Source organism: Ursus maritimus, unplaced genomic scaffold (assembly GCF_017311325.1).
Source record: "Ursus maritimus isolate PB19 unplaced genomic scaffold, ASM1731132v1 scaffold_24, whole genome shotgun sequence".
Lineage (NCBI taxonomy): Eukaryota > Metazoa > Chordata > Mammalia > Carnivora > Ursidae > Ursus > Ursus maritimus.
Window position 1 is genome coordinate 5,820,687 of NW_024424897.1, and position 19,428 is coordinate 5,840,114.

General features: G+C 54.4%; 1 protein-coding gene and 1 long non-coding RNA gene across 4 annotated transcripts in view; one reads left to right on the forward strand and one right to left on the reverse strand.

Moving 5' to 3' along the window:
• Positions 1-2,098: 2,098 nt before the first annotated feature.
• On the forward strand, positions 2,099-8,746 carry LOC103665744. 2 transcript variants are annotated; one of them, XR_569367.2, is made up of 3 exons: positions 2,099-2,344; positions 3,640-3,854; positions 7,646-8,746. It is a non-coding gene; the product is annotated as an uncharacterized LOC103665744 (long non-coding RNA). The 2 variants fall into 2 exon arrangements; XR_569366.2 differs by having other exon boundaries at positions 3,640-3,829.
• Positions 8,747-11,088: 2,342 nt separating this feature from the next.
• Positions 11,089-19,428, reverse strand: part of LOC103665743 (SAP30 binding protein) — a 36,752-nt gene continuing 28,412 nt past the window's right edge. For both annotated transcript variants that reach the window (XM_040640225.1, XM_008693774.2), the window contains 7 exons: positions 19,092-19,180; positions 16,825-16,916; positions 16,025-16,085; positions 15,506-15,557; positions 14,589-14,647; positions 13,045-13,129; positions 11,089-12,751 (listed from right to left, as the gene is read on the reverse strand). In XM_040640225.1, coding sequence (XP_040496159.1) covers positions 12,570-12,751; positions 13,045-13,129; positions 14,589-14,647; positions 15,506-15,557; positions 16,025-16,085; positions 16,825-16,916; positions 19,092-19,180 — 620 coding nt within the window. In that variant the 3' untranslated portion in view covers positions 11,089-12,569. The remainder of the gene's footprint in view (positions 12,752-13,044; positions 13,130-14,588; positions 14,648-15,505; positions 15,558-16,024; positions 16,086-16,824; positions 16,917-19,091; positions 19,181-19,428) is intronic.

Consider the following 19,428-nt stretch of genomic DNA (forward strand, 5'->3'; position numbering starts at 1 on the left):
CAGGCCGCAGACTTAGACCTCCCCGGGGCACCATTACACACGCAGGTACGGGCACTGGAGGGCCGGATCCGGCTCTTACTCACCCTCCCGTGCCCACGGGCTAGGCACAGAGCGGGCAGGCGCCCAGCACTTCGCCTACAGGATGACTATTTCATCTATAGGAACCCGGTGGGGGATGACTGCCTTACCCCCATTTCCCAGATAAGGAGATAGAGATGGGGCACAAGGCTGCAGGGCTTCCCCATCCCACAGCCAGCAGTGGGAGGGGGGCCTGGACCTGACCAGGGCAGTCCAGACCCAACCCCATTTAACCTCTTTGTTACCCTCAGAGGCCTTAAGATGGCAGTGAGGGGGCAATTTATGCATTCAAGAGTGTTTTTGTTTGACTCAACTATGTTTAAAAAGTTTTAAAAGTAACTGTCAACATTAAAAACAGTAAGATGTCACAGAAAAGTTAAGACTATGGGCTTACTGGAGGTTGTGGCCACAGGCTGGGCCAGGTACTCAGGACATACACTCTCTCCCAGCACCAGGCTCCCTCCCATCCCACAGGACCCCTGCCCAGCACATCTACCCCTGCCCACCGCAGCCCCCCTCCAGCTTTCCCATCCCCTGAACCCTCCTCAGCTCTATCACTGCTCTATCACCGGAGGAAATCGGGGCCCAGGAGACAGGCACCCCTTCCCCGCTGTCCCCCAGCTCTCTCTCCTGTCCCCCGCTGTCCCCTAGCTCTCTGTCTTCTCCCAGTCCCCAGAATGGAGACAGACCCTCAGCCTTCACTTCCAGCTCTGTCAGATCCTGGGGCTCAGGGTGTGGCAAGGCCTTGCTGGGGTGGGAAGGAGCCCAGCCCTGTTCTCAGAAGTCCCTGCGCCACAGCCAGAGGGCCACCAGGGGCTGAGTGGGAAAAGGGGGCGAGCACTGGAGGAGTTTGCCGTGGTGGGCATAGCCCCCAGGGCTGCTGAATGAGGTCAGGAGAGCTTCCTGGAGGAAGGGTGTCCTGAGCCGACTTTGGGAGGAGGGCAGGCGTGTACTTGGCCAAAAGAAGAGTCAGGGACTCCCCAGACCTCAGCAGGCATGTGCTGGGCCAAGAGGGGAGTCAGGGACTCCCCAGGCCCCAGGTGGACTGTGGCCCTGCACACAGCAGGCCGGGCCTCGCCAAACATGGAGAGCCTTTGCCTGTAGGTGGCTGCTCCCCCCACCTTCTTTGCAAACCCCAGTGGGCCCGGCCCAGCAGGCCTGCCAGCCACTGCCTAGCCTCTGCCCGCTTTTCTCTTTCTCGCACACCCACCCACCCCTCAGGCCTCTCTGCTGCCCCCCTCTAGCCCCGAGGTCTCAGGGCCAAGAGCCTTCTCCAGCTCCACTGCCCCTCTGCCCCCAGCTGCTCCCTGGGCACACCCTGGCAGCCCAGGCATCTGCCCTGGGCAGGATGGGGCCAAAGCCTGTCAGCCTTTAGGAAGGGAAGAGCTGAGGAAACAAAAGCCACCCGGCCCTCACAAAAGGGTCCCCTGATTTGCTGGCCAGGCTGGGTGGGCACTCACTTTCCCTTCCTCTCCTCCAAGGTCCCAGAATGGACGCGCAGCTCAGGCGGTCCGGGGCACTGGAGGGGAGGGCGAGGTGCAGCCCGGCGACCCCCGACTGCCCCGCCCCCCCCTGCCCCGCGCCCAAGCCCCCGGCGCCTGCGGCGGTCGGAGGCCGGACCTACCTTGGCGCCGACTCGCGCCCTCCCCGCGCTGGGCTCCGCTCGGCCGCTCCGGCTGCAGCGCGCGGGCGAGCCGGGACTGTCGGGAGGGCGGGTGGCAGGGAGGGCGGGCGGCGGCCCGGGGAGGGGACCGCTTTATGGGGCGGGCGGCAGGTGGGAAGGAGGCGCTGGTGAGTCAGGCCGGCCGCATTCCTGCGCGCGGCGCGCACCTGTCGGGGCAGGAGCCGGGGCGCCGCCGCCGCCGGGCCCGCCCCCCGGAAAAGGCTGCGGCTCCCTCGGCGCCCGGCCCCTGCGCCCGGCCCGACGACGGCGGCGGCGGGGGCGGGGAAGGAGCCTCCCCCTCTCTCCAGTCCAGCCTCCCCACCCCTCCAGGCTGCAGACTCCGGTGCCCGGCTGCCTCGGGCCACCGGTGGCCTCTTAGACCCCGGCCCGCCGCCCTCCCACCTCCGTACGCTCGGGGGTGCGCAGCCCTGCTGCCCCGACGGCAATCGACCGTGCGCATGGCTTCCGTCCTGGGCCCGCGCGCCGAGCCCGATTTGTCATTCACCGGGTCCTGGGTCCGCTCAGCCGCCCCCTCCCCCGCCTCCACGTGTGTCCAGAGGGAGATCCCAGTAAGGACTGCTTCCCTGAGCGTCCTCAGGCAAGGTACTTAAAGCTCCTTAAAATGTGAGTAATACCCATCAAGTGGCCGGCAGCGACCTGACCTGGAGCAGGCACTCAGATTGTGAGAGTTGCTCTTGACAAGCCGGTTCGCAAACCTGACCCCTGTGGTCCTCTGCGCGCCGTCTTTCAAGTGCCACACGTGTTCAAGCTAGAGCCTCTCAAGTTGCTCCATGACCCCAACCTGGTCTACTTCTCTCGCCCCACCTGCCAAGAGTGTCAGACACCACCCCATGGCTAGCAGCCCCCATGCTCAAACCATGCAGCTTCCAGCCACCGCGCTTTTGCTGGAGGCTGGGCCCTCTGCTCAGGGTGTCTCCATCCCCCACCCCCCTGCCCCCAGCCAGCCTGGTTTATCGTTCTTTCGCTTGAAGGCATCGTGCTGATGGCACATGCTCCAGACAACCTCCTTGGTCTCCCTGCACCCTTGGTTGGATTATGTATCCCTGTAGCCATCACCACCCCCACCCCCACCCCCACCAGGGCATGGTTTTTTCTGTCATTTGCCACATTGGTTTGAAATGATCTGTTTAGGGGTTTCTCTTCCCCACTAGACTGTGAACCCTGAGGACGGATGCTCTCTAGCGCATCTTCTAATTTCCAGCGCCTAGCACAGCGCCTGGCACATAGCAGGTGCTCAGTGAAAGTGTGGTGGACCAGATGGGATTGCCCCCAGAGCCTCCCAGCTGTCTGTGCTCTCATCTGTAAGCAGGCTTGTGGACTGCCAACTCTCAGAGTGATCACGGGGGCAGGGGGACCGGATGTGGCAGTGCCATGGACACATGAGTGCTCCCTGCAACTGCGAGCCACAGTCACCCTTGCCTGCTTGCCCAGTGGTCTTTGAGAGTGCTCTGCACAGGCCAGCTCCTTAGAGAGGCAGGCTCCTGGATTTTCGAGCACTGTGGCAGGAGCCCCAGTTTGGTGGAGGCACTCGGGTCTGGGCATGCCAGGCCGGCACAAGTACCCTGAGGACCTGAGCTACTCCAGCAGGTGCTCAGTGCACTCTGGGAAATAGGAGCTCCAAGAGCAGCCTGCCAGCACCGTCCCTTAGCAGGCTTGGGTAGGCAATACCTAATCCACTGTGGGTGGGGGACTGAGGAACCCTCCCCAAGAAGGAGACGCAGGCCCTGAGGCAGCAATGCCACAGACTCACTGGGCTCAGCAGCCCCTTCCTTTCTCATTGCCGGACCCTTCTAAACGTGATTAGGGGGGCTGGGGATACCCAGAGGAACGGAACATACTGCCTGCTTGCAGCTGCTGCTTTTTTTCTTTTTTTAAAGTAAGCTCTGTGCCCAACGTGGAGCTTAAACTCACAGCCTTGAGATCAGGAGTCCCATGCTCTGCCGACGAAGCCAGCCAAGCCCCCTCTGCTTAACGATGGGCCTCCAAAGTGGATGCAGGCTCTCCAGGGAAGTGCCAGGTGATCCGCTGTGTTTGTGTTCGACAATGTGCATCACTTATCGTAGAGTGGTACGTGTGTCTACAAATAAACAAGGTAACGGGGCGCCTGGGTGGCTCGGTCGTTAAGCGTCTGCCTTCGGCTTAGGGCGTGATCCCGGCGTTCTGGGATCGAGCCCCACATCAGGCTCCTCTGCTGGGAGCCTGCTTCTTCCTCTCCCACTCCCCCTGCTTGTGTTTCCTCTCTCGCTGGCTGTCTCTTTCTGTCAAATGAGTAGATGGGATCTTTAAAAAAAAAAAAAAAAAAAGAGCAGTCTGGTGACTAGACTGAGGGAGACGCCGCTCAGGTGGACGGTTGTGAGGCCTGGTCTCTCCCCAGGGCTAGGGGATTGCTCAATAGTCCGCTGTTGAACAATTTTTTTCCTCCAGGGGCGCCTGGGTGGCTCAGTCAGTTAAGCGTTTGCCTTTAGCTCAGGTCATGATCCCAGGGTCCTGGGACGGAGCCCCACATCGAGCCCCACATCGGGCTCCCTGCTCAGTGGGAAGTCTGTTTCTTCCTCTCCCTCTGCCTCTGTGGCCCCGCTTGTGCTCTCTCTCTCAAATAAATAAAATCTTTAAAAAATAAAAATGAAAAAAAATTAAAAAGTATTCCCCCCCTTTTTATTTTGAATATTTGCAAACATACAAAAACCGTTGGAAGAAGAGTACAGCGCAAAGTACAGTACAAAGATCACTTGTATTTTTACCACCTAAACGCAGGAGTTAACATTTTGCGGTATTTGCTTTATCTATATATTTGTTATGTATTTATGTATCTTTTTATTTGAATTTAAGAGACCATGACATTCCATCCCTCGACACTCCAGGCATACATCTCCCAAGAACAGCTCCCCACAACCACAATAACTTGATCACACTGAAGAAAATGAGCAAAACTGTCCTGTTATCCATGATTTGTCCATATGAAAATTTCTTAGTTATCCCAAAAATGTCTATTGTAACTGTTTCCTTTTTTTAAACTTTTTTAAAAAAACTGATTCCTTTTGAGTTCAAGTCCAATCTCTTGCATTTGATTGCTTTAGCTATCTCTTTAATTTATTATTATTTTTAGAGATTTTATTTATTTATTTGAGAGAGAGAGCGAGCATGCACAGGGGTGGGGGGGAGAGGGGAAGCAGACTCCCCTCTGAGCGTGGAGCCGGACATGACGTTTAATCTCAGGACCCTGAGATTATGACTTGAGCCAAAGCAGACGCTTAACTGACCCACCGAGCCACCCAGGTGCCCCTCTTTCTTACTTACTCCCCTTTACCATTGACCTTTTGAAGAGACAGGCCAGCAGTGATCTGCAGAATGTCCCAATGTCCAGATTTGTCTGGATGTTTCCTCATGGCGTCATTGGACTTTTTTTTTTTTTTTTTTTTTTAGGCTCCTGTAAAGTTATGTCTAAAAACCTGATTAGATTCAGGCGAAACATTTTTGGCAAGGATGGGCCTAGATGGTGCTGGGTGTGCTTTATTGGGTGGCACATGATATCAGCTCCCTCACTGTTAGCGATGATTAAGGAAGTGACTGCCATCTCTCTCCATTATAAAATACGTTATTTACTTTGTGATTAAGAAGTAAGCCAGAGGGGGTGATGATGCCTTGTCATCCTGTCCACTTCCCAGCAAACTTTCACTGAAAGGTTTTAGTCAGCATCCCTTGTTGATTTTTGCCTGAATTTGAGGGTTGCAGAATGGTGATTTTCTGTTTCTACATTAAGAGAAGGTATCCTTCTGATTAAAAAAGAAAAACGGGGGGCGCCTGGGTGGCACAGCAGTTAAGCGTCTGCCTTCGGCTCAGGGCGTGATCCCGGCGTTATGGGATCGAGCCCCACATCAGGCTCCTCCGCTATGAGCCTGCTTCTTCCTCTCCCACTCCCCCTGCTTGTGTTCCCTCTCTCGTTGGCTGTCTCTACCTCTGTCAAATACATAAATAAAATATTAAAAAAAAAAAAAAAAGAAAAACGGAAGTTCCCTTCATCAACAAGGGATAAACTATGTGCCTCCAAAAATACAGGATATGGCTGACTCAGTCAGTAAAGAATGCGACTCCTCATCTCGGGATTGTGAGTTCAAGCCCCACACTGGGTGTGGGTGCGGAGCCTACTTAAAAAAATTAATTAAAAACCCCCCACCCCCTCAAAATACAGGATAAATGCTTCTTTTGGGGTTATAGAAACTTTTATTTTACTTTTTATTTATTTTTTATTATTTCGTAGTTTACCGAACAGGTCTGAAATGCAAAACTAAAACAGGACTTTTTAAAAAACTAGGCTCCATGCCCAGAATGGGACTTGAACTCATAGCTCTGAGATCAAGACCTGAGTGGAAACCAAGAGTCAGACACATAGCCGACTGAGCCACCCAGGTGCCCCTAAAATAGGACTTCAAGGGGGCATCTGGCTGGCTCATGTTGGGGGTAGAGATTATTTAAAAATAAAAACTTTAAAAAAATAAATAAGGCTTTAAGAATGTTGAATAGTAAAAGGGGGTGAAGTCCTGGTCACACATTTAGTAAGTAGTAAACTAGGAAAATATGTAAAACTTTGGGAATTAGGAGTAAAAACCTGTTCAGGACTTAAGGGAAGTCCTCAGTTTCTTACTACAAAAATCTCCCATTGACTCCAGGCTATACAGAGTGTCGGTTTATGAAAAACTCCAAACTGCACAAAACCCCATTAGGGAGGAGAAAGGGCCAGTTTGCAGCAGGGGTGGTTGGGCTGGAGGGCGGGGCTGGAGTGTGGGAACACTGCTGGGGGCTGAGGCTCAGGTCCAGGACCTATAGGTAAGAGCAGGCTGGAGGGTTAGTGCATTCACCAAAAGCCTTTGCTTTCCTCAAACAAGGTAGAACCTTTTTCTTTTTTAAAATTTTATTTATTTGAGAGAGAGAGAGCGAGAGAGCGAGCGCAGGAGCAGGGGGAGGGGCAGAGGGAGAGGGAGAAGTAGGCTCCCTGCTGAGCAGGGAGCCTGATGTGGGACCCCATCCCAGGATCTCGGGATCACGACCCGAGTTGAGTTGAAGGCAGATGCTTAACCAACTGAGCCACCCAGACGCCCCAAGGTAAAGTTTTAAAATCACTATTATTACAAAAAACCCCGAAAGTTTTAATTGTGGTAAAAACATATAACATAAAAATTACCATTTTAATCCTTTGTAAATGCACAGTTCAGTAGTGTCAAGTATATTCACATTGTTGGGCACTTTTCATCTGGAGAACTGAAACTCCATCCCCATTAAACAGCTCCGCATTTCTTCCTCCTCCAGCCCCTGGTTAACTACCATTCTATTTTTTGTCTCAATGAATTTGACTCCTTTAGAAACGTCATGCAAGTGGTATCATACAGTATTTGTCTTTTTGTAATTGGCTTATTTCCACTTATCATAACGTCCATCTATGTTGCATGTGGCAAGATTCCCTGCCTTCTTAAGGTTGAAAAATATTCCTTAGTATCTAAATACCATATTTTATCATTCATCTGTCAATGGGCGTTGGGTTGTTCCCACCCCTTGGAAATTTGAATAATGCTGCTGTATGAACACAGCAAATAAATCTTCTCCATCCTACTCTCAGTTATTCTGGATATATCCCAAAAGTGGGATTGATGGATCACGTGGTAATCCCGTGCTTAATTTTTTGAGGACCACCATACTATGTTCTAGGGCAGTCGCACCATTTTAGAATACTGCCAATAGTGCCCAAAGGGCGAATTCTTTTAACTATCAATTTCAGAGTAAAGAGTTAATATATTCCACTCTCATGGTGGCGAAAACATTTTTCCTTTTTTCAAATACTATGCATGAATAATTCGTTTTTGCGTGAATAATTGTTTATTTTTTCAATAGTGTACAATGGTGATGCGATGTAAGAGATCTCTATTTGGTCATTGTCCACGGTTCCTGGAGAAGCTCTGGAGCGAGAAAGGTGAAAGGAGTGTCTTTTGTTATTCATGACAGGCCCCTTTACGACCACACCAGAGTTTATGTTAATGAGGTGACTTTTGGAAAGCCACGAAGGATGGGGGCGCTGGTTGTCAGGGGAACCAACCACGTGATTAGAGTTGGAACTTTCGCCTCAACACTCCCCCACCCCTACGCCTGCCCCCACCAATCTCTGGGGAGGGGGGATGGGCTGGAGATTGATCACCGATAGTCAATGATTTAATCCATCACGCCTAGTAATGAAGCCGCCATAAACATCCTAACCGAAGGGGGTTCAGAGGGCTTCCAGGTTGTTGAACACGTGGCCTGCTGGGAGGGTGGTGTGCCCAGAGAAGACATGGAAGCCCCAAGCCCCTTGCTCTGCAGCGAGCCCCTGTGCAGCTCTTCTATCTGGCTCTTCCTTGGTTGTACGCTTTTATAAACCAGTAATCCAGTAAGTGAACCGTTTTCCTGAGTTCTGTGTCATTATTGAGTCTGAGGACTCATGGGAACCCCCAGTTTATAGCCCGTTGGTCAGAAGTACCAGAGGCCTGGCCTACAGTTAGCATTTGAGGGGGGGGCGGTCTTGTTGGTGAAGCTCTCGCAAACCGCAGGGAGTTGGTGTCAGAATTACGTGACGTGGAAAGCCCACACATTTGGTGTCAGAAGTGTTTTGTGGGTGTTGTGAGTACTAGTGTGCAGAGAATAAGGGTTTTTTCCTTTTTGACAATAATTGCATTCTTTCTGAATGCTCAAATTTCATCACATTTGGCCAGCGGGAGATCCCTTTAAGCCAGTTTGATTAACCTTTGAAACACTCCTGTTCAGCCTTCCTTGCTTTCTGTAACAACCTGCCCCAGTCCCACTTAGATTTCGGGATCGAAGAGTCCTTTCTCTAAGGAGCCCTGGCCCTTTTCGTGTGGAATCGTTTCAGAGATCAAGATCCAGTGCTCCGGGCGCCTGGGTGCCTCAGTGGGTTAAGCAGCTGCCTTCGGCTCAGGTCATGGTCCCAGGGTCCTCGGATCGAGCCCCACCTTGGGCTCCCTACTCAGCGGGGACTCTGCTTCTCCCTCTCCCCTCTGCTTGTGCTCTTGCTTATGCTATCTCAAATAAATAAAATCTTAAAAAAAAAAGAAAAAGATCCAGGTGCTACATATACTCACTGCCCCTGGGGGCAGTCACTCTGGGTCCTTTCAAGGACATGGCTAGGAAAATTTTTTTTTGAATCATGAGTTCATATTGATGTTTCCAATTCAAATTTAACATGAGAGATTTTTCTTAACTTCTTAGATTTTATTCTTTTATCTATTTCCTCTTAATGTTCCCTTTCTTTTTTTTTCCCCCAAAGATTTTATTTGTTTATGTGACAGAGAGACAGCCAGCGAGAGAGGGAACACTGCAGGGGAGTGGGAGAGGAAGAAGCAGGCTCCCAGCGGAGGAGCTGGATGTGGGACTCAATCCCGGGATCACGCCCTGAGCCGAAGGCAGACGCTTGACTGCGCTACCCAGGCACCCCTCCCTCCCTTTCTTCAGAAAAGGCATCATATTATATGCAGTGCTCTTGCCCTTTTCATTTTCTCTCTCCTCAAGATCACTCCAAATCTGGCCATGGAGATCTTCCTCATTCTTTTTTTCTGGCTCAAAAGGCCTTTATTTATTTTTTTAATTACACAACTTTTTTTTTTTTTTAAAGTAGGCTCCACGCCCAACGTGGGGTTTGAATTCATGACCCTGAGATTAAGAGTCCTATGTGCCCCTAATTTTTTTTTTTTAAGATTTAATTTATTTTGGAGAGAGAGAGAGAGCTCGAGAGTTGGGGGAGAAGCAGAGGGAGAGGGAGAATCCGAAGCAGACTCCATGCTGATGGGGAGACTGGGATCAATCTCACGACCCTGAGATCATGACCTGAGCCGAAACCAAGAGCCAGACGCTCAACTGACTGAGCCACCCAGGCCCCCCCAATTTTTTTCTTTAACAGAGATTTTTATTTTTTAAAGATTTTATTTACTTGAGGGGCGCCTGGGTGGCTCAGTCGTTAAGCGTCTGCCTTGGGCTCAGGGCGTGATCCCAGTGTTCTGGGATCGAGCCCCACGTCAGGCTCTTCCGCTGGGAGCCTGCTTCTTCCTCTCCCACTCCCCCTGCTGTGTTCTTTCTCTTGCTGGCTGTCTCTCTCTGTCAAATAAATAAATAAAATCTAAAAAAAAAAAAGATTTTATTTACTTGAGAGAGAGAGTAGTCCAGTGACCAAGGGGGCGGGAACCACCCCTCCTTCCATCCCTCTCCCTCCAGTCACCTGGGCACTTGGGCCACAGCCTGGTTGACCACTCTCTCCACTCACAAGAACCAGGAGACACGAGTGGTCTCAGCCCCGCGACATGTATGCAGAGGCTACAAGGCACAAGAAGGGAGCGGTGAGTGCCCAGGGGAGTCTGGGAGGGAAAGCCGAAGCTGCATCTGGAAGCGCCCCAGGTGCACGGGTGGGGATGGTCAAAGGGCAGTGGAGAAGAGGAGCTGGAAGGCCGGCAGGCTGGGGTGGCGAGGCTGTTGGCAGCCTTTCATTGCCACACTGAAGGGGACTCTTGGGTGGAAAGCAGGGGGCCATGTGACCCGGTGAGAGCCCCGTGGTGAGGGGGTGTAGGATGAGGCCAGATGGAGCTTGGACAGAAGTGGGGGAGGCTGAGACAACATACAGACGAGGTCGGAGCAACCTGCCACGAGAGGGATGAGGGCCAGAACTCAGCAGGAACGATGGTGACAGGGAAGGGGTTTCCCGAGTGGCCCATCCGATGTGGGGACAGCACAGGATCCCAGGTGTGGAGCTGTTGGCCCGGGATGGACCCTGAGGTCATCACCCAATGTTAGAACTACAGAAAGAGGGCAGGGATGCCTGGGTGGCTGGGATAGAGTTCAATTTGTCCAGACTGAGTTCTTTTTGAGCAGGGGCCAACCTGGCAGAAATCACCTGGGTCCCTAGTGCCTGCAACATCGTCTCTGCAGAAAGGAACTGGTAATCCGACCCCACGCCAACTGTCAGGGGGACTAAGGTGGGCAGGCATTAATCCTTACAGAAGAGTAAAGTCAAGTTCAGAGGAATTAGAGACCTTGCCCCAACTCACAAGGCTCCTAAGGGGAACAGCATGGCCACGTGGGGATGCCCAAGTCATGGGGCGAGTGGTCATTACTGCTCAGTGGCAGGGCAGGGGTGCCCAGAGGACAGCCAAGGGCCATGACCCTGGCAGTCTTATCAGCTGTGGAGTCTGCTTCTCTCCTTGGTCTAAATGAAGAAGGAACTAGATGGGTCAGCAACAAACAGTTGTACTTGACAGTTGATACAGTTCTTGAAAAATCCTCTCACGGACTCCTCACAATTGCCTTAGGTAGCTTTATTACGGGGACCTGACAGAGAAGACTCACAGAGATGAGGGCCCAAGACACACAACTAAAACACAACTCGTTGAAACCAGGATCCGGAGCAGAGGTGCCGAGTCTGTCTCTGCCACTCCCACGGCGCCGCACAGCCTCCCACACGAGCCCCGGGGCCCTCGCTCTCCGGAGGGGTCTCCGCTGGAGGCCGCAGGGCAGGCGGCCTTCACAGACCCTCTCGGGACCAAGGGGGCAGCAGCTCCTCTCCAGGGTTGCAGAGTCCCATCAAAGGAGGGGAGGGTGACGACTGCCCTCAGGGCCCCGGTGTGTGGAGGGGGGCAGGGGGAAGGGACGCACGGGAGTCACTCTGATTGTGGGGATGGCGGGGCAGGACCGTCACCCTCCTCCCGTGAAGCCCCGGAAGCAACACGGCTCTTCACGGCCCGGCTTCCTCTCCGACACGGAGCCCTTCCGCCGACTGGAGAGCTGCCGAGGAGCAGGAGAGGCGGGCGAATTCCCTCCGGACTCTCGGGCCGACGCGGCTGGGAAATCGGTTTTGGCCTCGAGAGGAGCCCGGCTGCCGCTGGCGCTGCCCAGGCGCTGCTGTGGGGCAGAGATAACAGGCACAGGAAAGGTGGGGTGGCAGGATCCTCCCAAGAGCCCGGCTTTCATGTAAACAACGAGCTGCCGCCGGCCGGGGCAGGAGGTGATTCACGTCCCGCACCGCGTGGAGCCCGCTGGCCGCGTTCGTCGGGCGCCGAGGCACCGGGCAGCCTTGGCCGCGCTGATGCCTCTCCGGCTCCCTGTGTGGGCCGGGGATCAAACCTGGGCTTTCTGGTAACTGGCTTGATTTCAAAAGCCTAGGCGTGTGTAAAAAGTGGTCGGGGAGGGCTCAATCACCCCCAAGGGAGCAGAGCCTCCGCTCTTGTCTGAGAACTGGCTGGGTTTCAGGATCCGGGCAGCGGACGGCGGGAGCGGGGGGCCTCCCCCGCTCTCTGGACTCCCATCTACCCGTGCCAAGAGGCACACGCTGGGAATGACCACGCAACTTCCTGGGCCACCTCCACGGACTAGTGCCACAGGCTTTGGCCGTTCTACTACCACCCTGAGGTAGTAACCCCAACAAGAGGAGATGGAGACAGCATTTGGAACTTCCACTTCTGCCTGAAAACTGACCACCGCAGAGGCCAGCGCAGCCAAGAGGCCCGAGATGTGAGAATACGGCACTTTTAATAGGGCACCGGTCCCCAAGTGGCGTGTGGACACTATCCACAGCACCCGACTCCTCTGTGGCAATGTCCTTTTCCTGGCTGGAATGCCACACGGAGGTTCCTCTTGGGGTGGCATCTGGGGAGCAGATCCCAGTCCTGAAATTAAGTGGCACCCCTGCGCCGATGTCGGCTACACAGTCTCCTCGGGTCCTGGAGCGACTCCTCCCCTCGATGGAAAGGAGAATGTCCGAGCCACTCCACGCCGGTCCCTTGGGTCACTGCTTGGCCTTTTTCACGATGGTGCCCACGGCAGAGATCACGGTGGTCTTGGAGCCACTGGCACTGGTGGTCACCGTGACGACAGCGGGCAGGGTGGCTGTGGTCGTGAGGATGGTGGGCTGGGCTATCGTCGTCACCGGAATGGCTGAGTCCCACTTGCTCTTCCTCTTCTGGGCATCTGGAGTAAGGCAAGGGGGGGTCAGGACCCAGACAAATGGAAAAGCAATACTCCCCTTTCTGGCAGGCCAGGGGTCAGAGTTTAGGGGCCCCAGCCACAGAAATGCAAGGGGCAGCCAGTGAACCGGGGACCCCACCCCAGGCTCCCAAGAGGCCTTCACAAACTTGGGGGTCAGAAAAAAGCACAGCAAGGTGGAGCCTAGGCCCAGATCCCCATGGCCTCTGCTCCCTCAAACAAAGCAGGGAAACCCTCGCTCCGTCCGTGGTGCGGCTGGAAGTGGACAAGCCTCCTACCTGCAACTGCCGTGCTGGCCGTGGTGGTGGTGGTGGCTGTGGCGTTGGTCGTGGTACCCTTCTTGGTGCCTGTCACAAACTCGATCTGGAGGGAGAGAGGAAAGGTAAGGGCGGTGTCAAACTGTTTATCCACATCCTTCTGCCGGCGGCTGCTCCCAGGAGACGGAGCTGGGTACCCTACAAAGGAGGCGCTGAGAAGCAGCCCTGTGGTGCTGTCTGAGGGAGGGGAGGTGTCAGAGAGGTGCCCAGAGGGGAACTTCTACTACCTTTTTTTTTTTTAAGTTGGGGGAGAGGGACAGAGAGTCTCAAGCAGATGCCACATCCAGCATGGAGCCGACTCAGGGCTCGATCTCACGACCCTGAGATCAGGACTTGAGCCAAAGTCAAGAGTTGGATGCTTAACTGACTGAGCCACCCAGGTGCCCCTTTTATGTTTTATTATTTTTTAGCAGGTGGGGAGGAGCAGAGGAAGAGGGAAAGAGAAGATCTATTTTTACTACTCTGAGGAGAGTCTTCCTTTTTTTTTTTAAAGATTTTATTTATTTATCTGACAGAGAGGGAGAGAATGCACAAGCGGGGGAAGCAGCAGGCAGAGGGAGAAGCAGGCCTCCCGCTGAGCAGGAAGCCAGCGCGGGGCTCGATCCCAGGACCCTGGGATCATGACCTGAGCCGAAGGCAGAGGCTTCACCGCCTGAGCCCCCCAGGCGCCCTGAGGAGAGCCTTCCAAACAGGCACTGGAATGCTCCCGGCGTCACCAAGTTTCTGCACATGCAGGGCACATGCACTTGCTGCCCTGCCTCACATTCTGGATGGAGGCGCGCCCCTCCCCCCTCAGGAGAAGCACAGCTTTGGTCCCCAGGCACTGCAGACATGGCCCACACTAAGCCTGGGGTTTGGAATGGGGAGGGAGAGACAGAAGGGACATTCCACCAAGCACTGAGAATGAGAAAACCTGGTCACCCCAGCAGCAGCTCCCATGGGGCTGCCAGCACCCAGGGCTGTAGCCCCTGCCTGGGGGTCAGGAGGCATCCTGGAGGCTCAGCTGCTGCAGGAGGGTCAGACCAAAGCAAAGGTGGGCGGAGCTGGTGCCCCGAGGCCCAGTTTCCTCCTTGAAAGACTGGTTCATAAAGGGCTCCGTGCCCAGAAGACATTTAGTCTCAGAGCCAAATTTCTGTTCCCCAAAGGATCCAGACTGTGCTGCTTGGGAAGAAGTGGTGCTCGGGGCCCTAGAATAAGGGGTCATCTGGCCAGCGGACGTAGGACCTGACAAGGAGGCACTGAGACGGACTGCGGAGAGCAGATCTGGAGGCCAAGAAAGCGCTCTCAGAAGGAAGACCTGCCAGTTCTATTCAGGCCGGGGAGGACAGCACCGCAGCTGTGAGGGGAGCAGGGGCGGGGCGGGGGTGGTTACAGTGCAACAAACCACAAGACCCCAAGAAACCAAATGGAAGCAACTGAGAGGCACCTTCAAGCCGAAGGTGGGGGCTGGGAAACGACACTCCACACACCTGCCCCTCCCACCAGGACGTTCGTCCATCACTCACTTTGGTTCGTTCCTTTTTGGCCTTTTCCAACTTGTCCATTTCAATCTTCTGGGCTTTAGCTACAAAGACAAGAGAAGATCTAAGAAAAGCAGCCCTGAAACAGCTCCCATGTGAAGGACCCCACACCAGCACTTGCCGCGTCCCCCGCCCTCTTGCTCAGGTGCGCACATAGCCTCCAGGCCATGGGGCTCACTGACTTTCTGTGGACAAATGCAAGCGCCGGCCCGCAGTCGGCATAGAGCAGAGGCCTCACATGGAAGGCTCAGGGGCTGGGGCTGTGCACCCTTGTCTGGAGGGGCCGGCTGCTCCTGAGCGCCAGCAGACTGTCACCACGTGGGGATGCAGGCCCCGTGTGGACGACCTTCCCGCTGACCGAGAGAAGCCAGGATTACAGATCTGTGGCAAAATATTAGCAACTCATTCAAATTAAAGTAAGATAAAACTTGTGTAGGCCAAACAAAACACACCTAAAGGCCAGATCTGGTCCATGGGCTGTTTGGTTAAGATCTGTCAGCGGAGGGCTCGGACTCTTTGAAATTCCTCCCAGTTCTCCCATGGGGACCTTTGAAAAAATGCTTTCTCGATGGCTTCAGGACACGCTGTCCCCCACCTGGGACACTCTCTCTGCACCTTCGAACCTCAGCTCGAACATTACTTCCTCGGCAAGGCCGTCCCCCGCCCCGCCCCCCTTCAGCTGGTCAGGGGGCCCTACACGGACCCCCACGACACCCCTCACTGCCAGGACTGCCCCTTCTTTGCCTTCTGTGCCAGGTCATACGCCTAAGTCACAGCGGGTCTGTCTCGTTTTAGGCTGTATACCCACCTCTCAACATGGCCTGGCACAGAGGAGACCCTGAGATACATGTTGGCTGACTGACTGAACAGACAGAAGGACAGATGGGAGGCTGGCCACCTACCTAATGCCTCGTAGTAGGAGTCCTCAGACCAGCCGTGGGGGTCAAACATATCCTGCAAAGGAAAGAGTTAATGTTGCAGCCAGCAAGGGTCATTGGATGACAAATGGCTTAGAAACCCAAGTCCCTTCTCCCCAAGTCTTTCCATGGGTTTTCCTGGCCTGGAGGCCCCGGCCTCAACACCACAGGGGCTCAGCTGTTATCCCTGGAGTCCAACCACGGGGTGGCCGATTTGCTCGTGGGGATATGAGGCAGTGATGTGTTTGTCTACGGGCTGCGCTGTAGGAGCAGAGCAAGTGCACGCTCAGGCCCTAGCCAATCTGGGACCAGGTCTGTTGATGCAATCCCAATCTCTGGATTGTTTCGGAGCCAAGGGGGCTCACACGGGGGAGCTGGAGACTGTGCTCTTCAGCCGGCACTACTGCTATACGGGCCTTTCAGTGGCTCCAGGCCGAATCCAGCAGAGTGAGCACAGGGCCCCGGGCAGCCCCCCAACCCTCCGCCTCTGCGTGTAGGGCATACCTTTGGGTAGTTGGTGCCCAGCTCATCAATTGCACAGAACTGGATCAGCTTCTCGTAGATGCTGAAAGAAGAATAGCAGAAGGCACTGAGCAGGCCCTAGTCCCATGCCTTGTGTGGCAGCAGATTCTGAGAGATCAGAACCGTCTAGTTCTGGGCTCAGACGGATTCTTTAAACCCAGCTGAACTGTTCCAAGCAAGCTTCCTGACAGAAGGGGAATCATCCGCTGGCCCGACGTGCATTCTAGGCCTCCCCACTCCCAGAGAGACGGATCATTAGCCAGGGGCCAGGACGGGTATGGTGTCCAGGTGAGGGCTGCGTTCTTTTGGTCTTATCCAGACATCTGACCTACGGTTTGTGGGGCAGGGTCAGGGCTACCACACACAGGTTCACATAAGGGCCGGGGCAGGTCCCTGATGTCACCATACTGGACTCTTTCCCACGTGAGCCACCTGCTCAGGGCCTGGATGGAATAAGACCTGGACACAGCTCTGTTCCTAAAACCTGTCACCTCCACGCAGTGTCAGTGACAGTTGGGAGAGGAAAGAGGAACCCACAGGGACTGTCTAGTCCAATTTCCTCACTGTAGAGATGAGGAGACTGAGGCCTCGTGAGGCTGCATGCCTTAGGAGCAGAGCGAGGAGAACCCAGCCAGGCCTCCCAGCTTCCACTCTTCATCCTGGTTTGTGTTGCTGCAGTGGGATCGGAGCTGGGCCTCTCTTGGACACCGCCACTGGGGCATTCCAGTCCCCAGGCCAACATCAGTGACTCAACTGACCCTGTAGGCCCATGGGAAACTCACCTGGGATTCCGAAATTCTTTTTTCCTTTGGATAATGTAGTTCATATCCATTCCCTCCTTTATCTTCCGCTCATAAAGCTTCTGGATCTTGTCCTACAGAAGAGAAACGGAAGGGTGCTTATGACACTGCCCCACCCACTGGCAATCCCAGCCTGTGGTCACATGTGCTGGGTGGACACTTGGGCACAGGAGACCCACAGAGCCATGCAAAGCCCTACTCCAGCCATACTGTCTTTCTCCACCCAGCCTGTGACCAGTGCTGAGCACAAAGAAGATAAACCGAGACCAGTCGGTTTTCGTTTTGCTTTCTCCTAACTCCCTCTGGATGGCTGGCAGAGGGAGTAGGAAAAGGTCAAGGCAGAGAAACCACGGAGAAGACAATGGATGAATCCCCCCACCCAATTGGCTCCTGAATCATTCAAGGAGGATTCAGGCAAAGCAGTGATGGGCAGAGGGGCTCAATGCTGGTTTTGAATTTTAACACGGGGTTGAGTTCTCAGTGGGAGACCTGGGAAGGCTACGCCCTTTCAGAGGAAGGAAGGAGTAGTGTTTTTTGGATTTGGCCTCACAAACTTCCTACAGTGTCCTTTGTAGGGAGGCTCAGATGGCCAGTCCCCACGACTTTATTAAGAGGCACTGTCAGGGGTCAAGAGCCTGTCTCATTAAAACTTCCCCCGATCCCTCCTCTAGCTTTCGATGGTCAATAGGAGAACCACCTGGCAGGGATCCAGGCCAGTCCCATAGGTGTCTCAAGGCCCAGAGATGAGGCCAGCAGCAGATGGCAGCCACACCACCCAGTGTGGGGAGAGGCCCCAAAAACCCGAGTCTCAGGGCAGAGCCACTTCTGACAAGGAGCAGTGTTACCCAGCACGGCTGGTGCTGGCCCAGGGCAAGGGCTCTCTGCGGCCTCCCCCACTAGCGGCGACTAAATGCACAGACTCTCCAGAAGGAAAACATTTGGGGCGCTCTTCACCTGCAAGAGGAGGTGGGCAGGGCTGGAGGTCCTGTGTGACGCCTTTGGGGAACATCAGGAGAGGTGATCCACTCCCTGTGTCAGAAGGCTGAATCTTTCTGCCGAGACCGGCCAGAGGAAGCACTGAAGTGCAGAGAGAGGTTTGTAATACATTTACCAGGGGAGAGACGACCAAGCGACAAACCTCAACGTTATCTCTTCAAGGGCAAAGCACAGAGGCCTTACACAGAAGGCTTAGGAAATCAAGGCTGACCTGTATCTTACAGATTACTTTTCTGGGTTTCTTGGGCCATCAGATGGGTTCTCCCATTTCAGATCAACTAAAGTGTTTACTTCATGTCATGGTTTCTACCATTAGGAGGATCTAAAATTGAGAAATACACTGAACTTGAAGGCTGAGCCGGCTGGTTGTCTCTGTCTGGCAGACTGCCAGACTGTCCTTACAGGCTGTGGCTTGTTGCCTGGCGGGGAGATGAGGTGCTGTGCTCACGGACAACTCAGCCAAGGGAGGAGACTTCTGGGAAAGGAAGAGGATCTGCACGGTGCCCCCAGCCCCGACACTGGCCCTGCCCAGCCAGCTGCATTCTGCAGCCCCAGGTCCCCTTAGTCATCCATCCGTTCGGATGGTGCGGCCAGAGGTGCCAGCAGAACCTATGGGATCAAGGGTACAGCAGGTGGACTGGGTGCCCATCGCAGGCAGCCCTGGGTGTCTGCCCTTGTCACGAGGTTCCACACACAGGGGAACCCACAGAGGGCCAAGGAGAAACAATCACAGGTGCTGGAAAGGAGGTGCAAGGCCCAGCCTCGCCCTCAAGTCCCTGCTCCCAAGGGAGTAACCGCACTAAATGCTCCAACTCCTTGGGACTTCAAAACCTCAGGCCAGGTCTGTATGTATTGTTGGGAGAGGAGGACAGGAATCTTACGCACATCAGCGCTGTGTTTTTGCATTTCTATAATCTATTTTCCATTCTCATAGTTCCTTGGTTTCTAAGGGAAGTTCCCCACTGGCTCAGCTGGGTTGCACAGAAAATCACGGTATTTTCTCTGTCTAGGCTTAGGACCCCACTGAGGGCGAGCTGGGGGGTCCCACTCGAACAGCACCAGGTGATGTGGCAGAGGCTGGCTGTGGGCTCAGAGCAAACTCCTGATGCAGGCTGGGAGAGGTAACCAGGACACGCGGGTGCCTGTCCACCTGGCTGTTTCTTTTACAGCAGGCTCTTAAAGTCAGACCAAACCGGACACCTGAGCAGCCCTTCTCCCCCAAGTGGGCCATGGTGGCCAAGATCCCCACTTACTTGTAAGTGGTTCGAACACCTGCCAGGGGGCTCGGGTGGGATCTTGATTTCATCGGGTGACATGTTCCGGACTCTTTCAGAAAAGGAGGCTGTGAGAGAACAGAGAATTCCTGTCAATGTAGGTTGGGTGGGGGGGGGGCGGGGGAGAGAGGATGGGGGCTAAACACAGATAGTTAGGAAAAAAAAAAAGGCACATAAGACCTTTTCAGGGAGAGAGAAAGGCTATGAGACAGTACAATGGCTTTCAGAGTGGCCTCTCTGTCATCTGGGTTGAGATCGAATGACCAGAAGGAGCCAGCATATGCCAACTCGGGGGGAGAGAAGTTCAGGCAGAGGG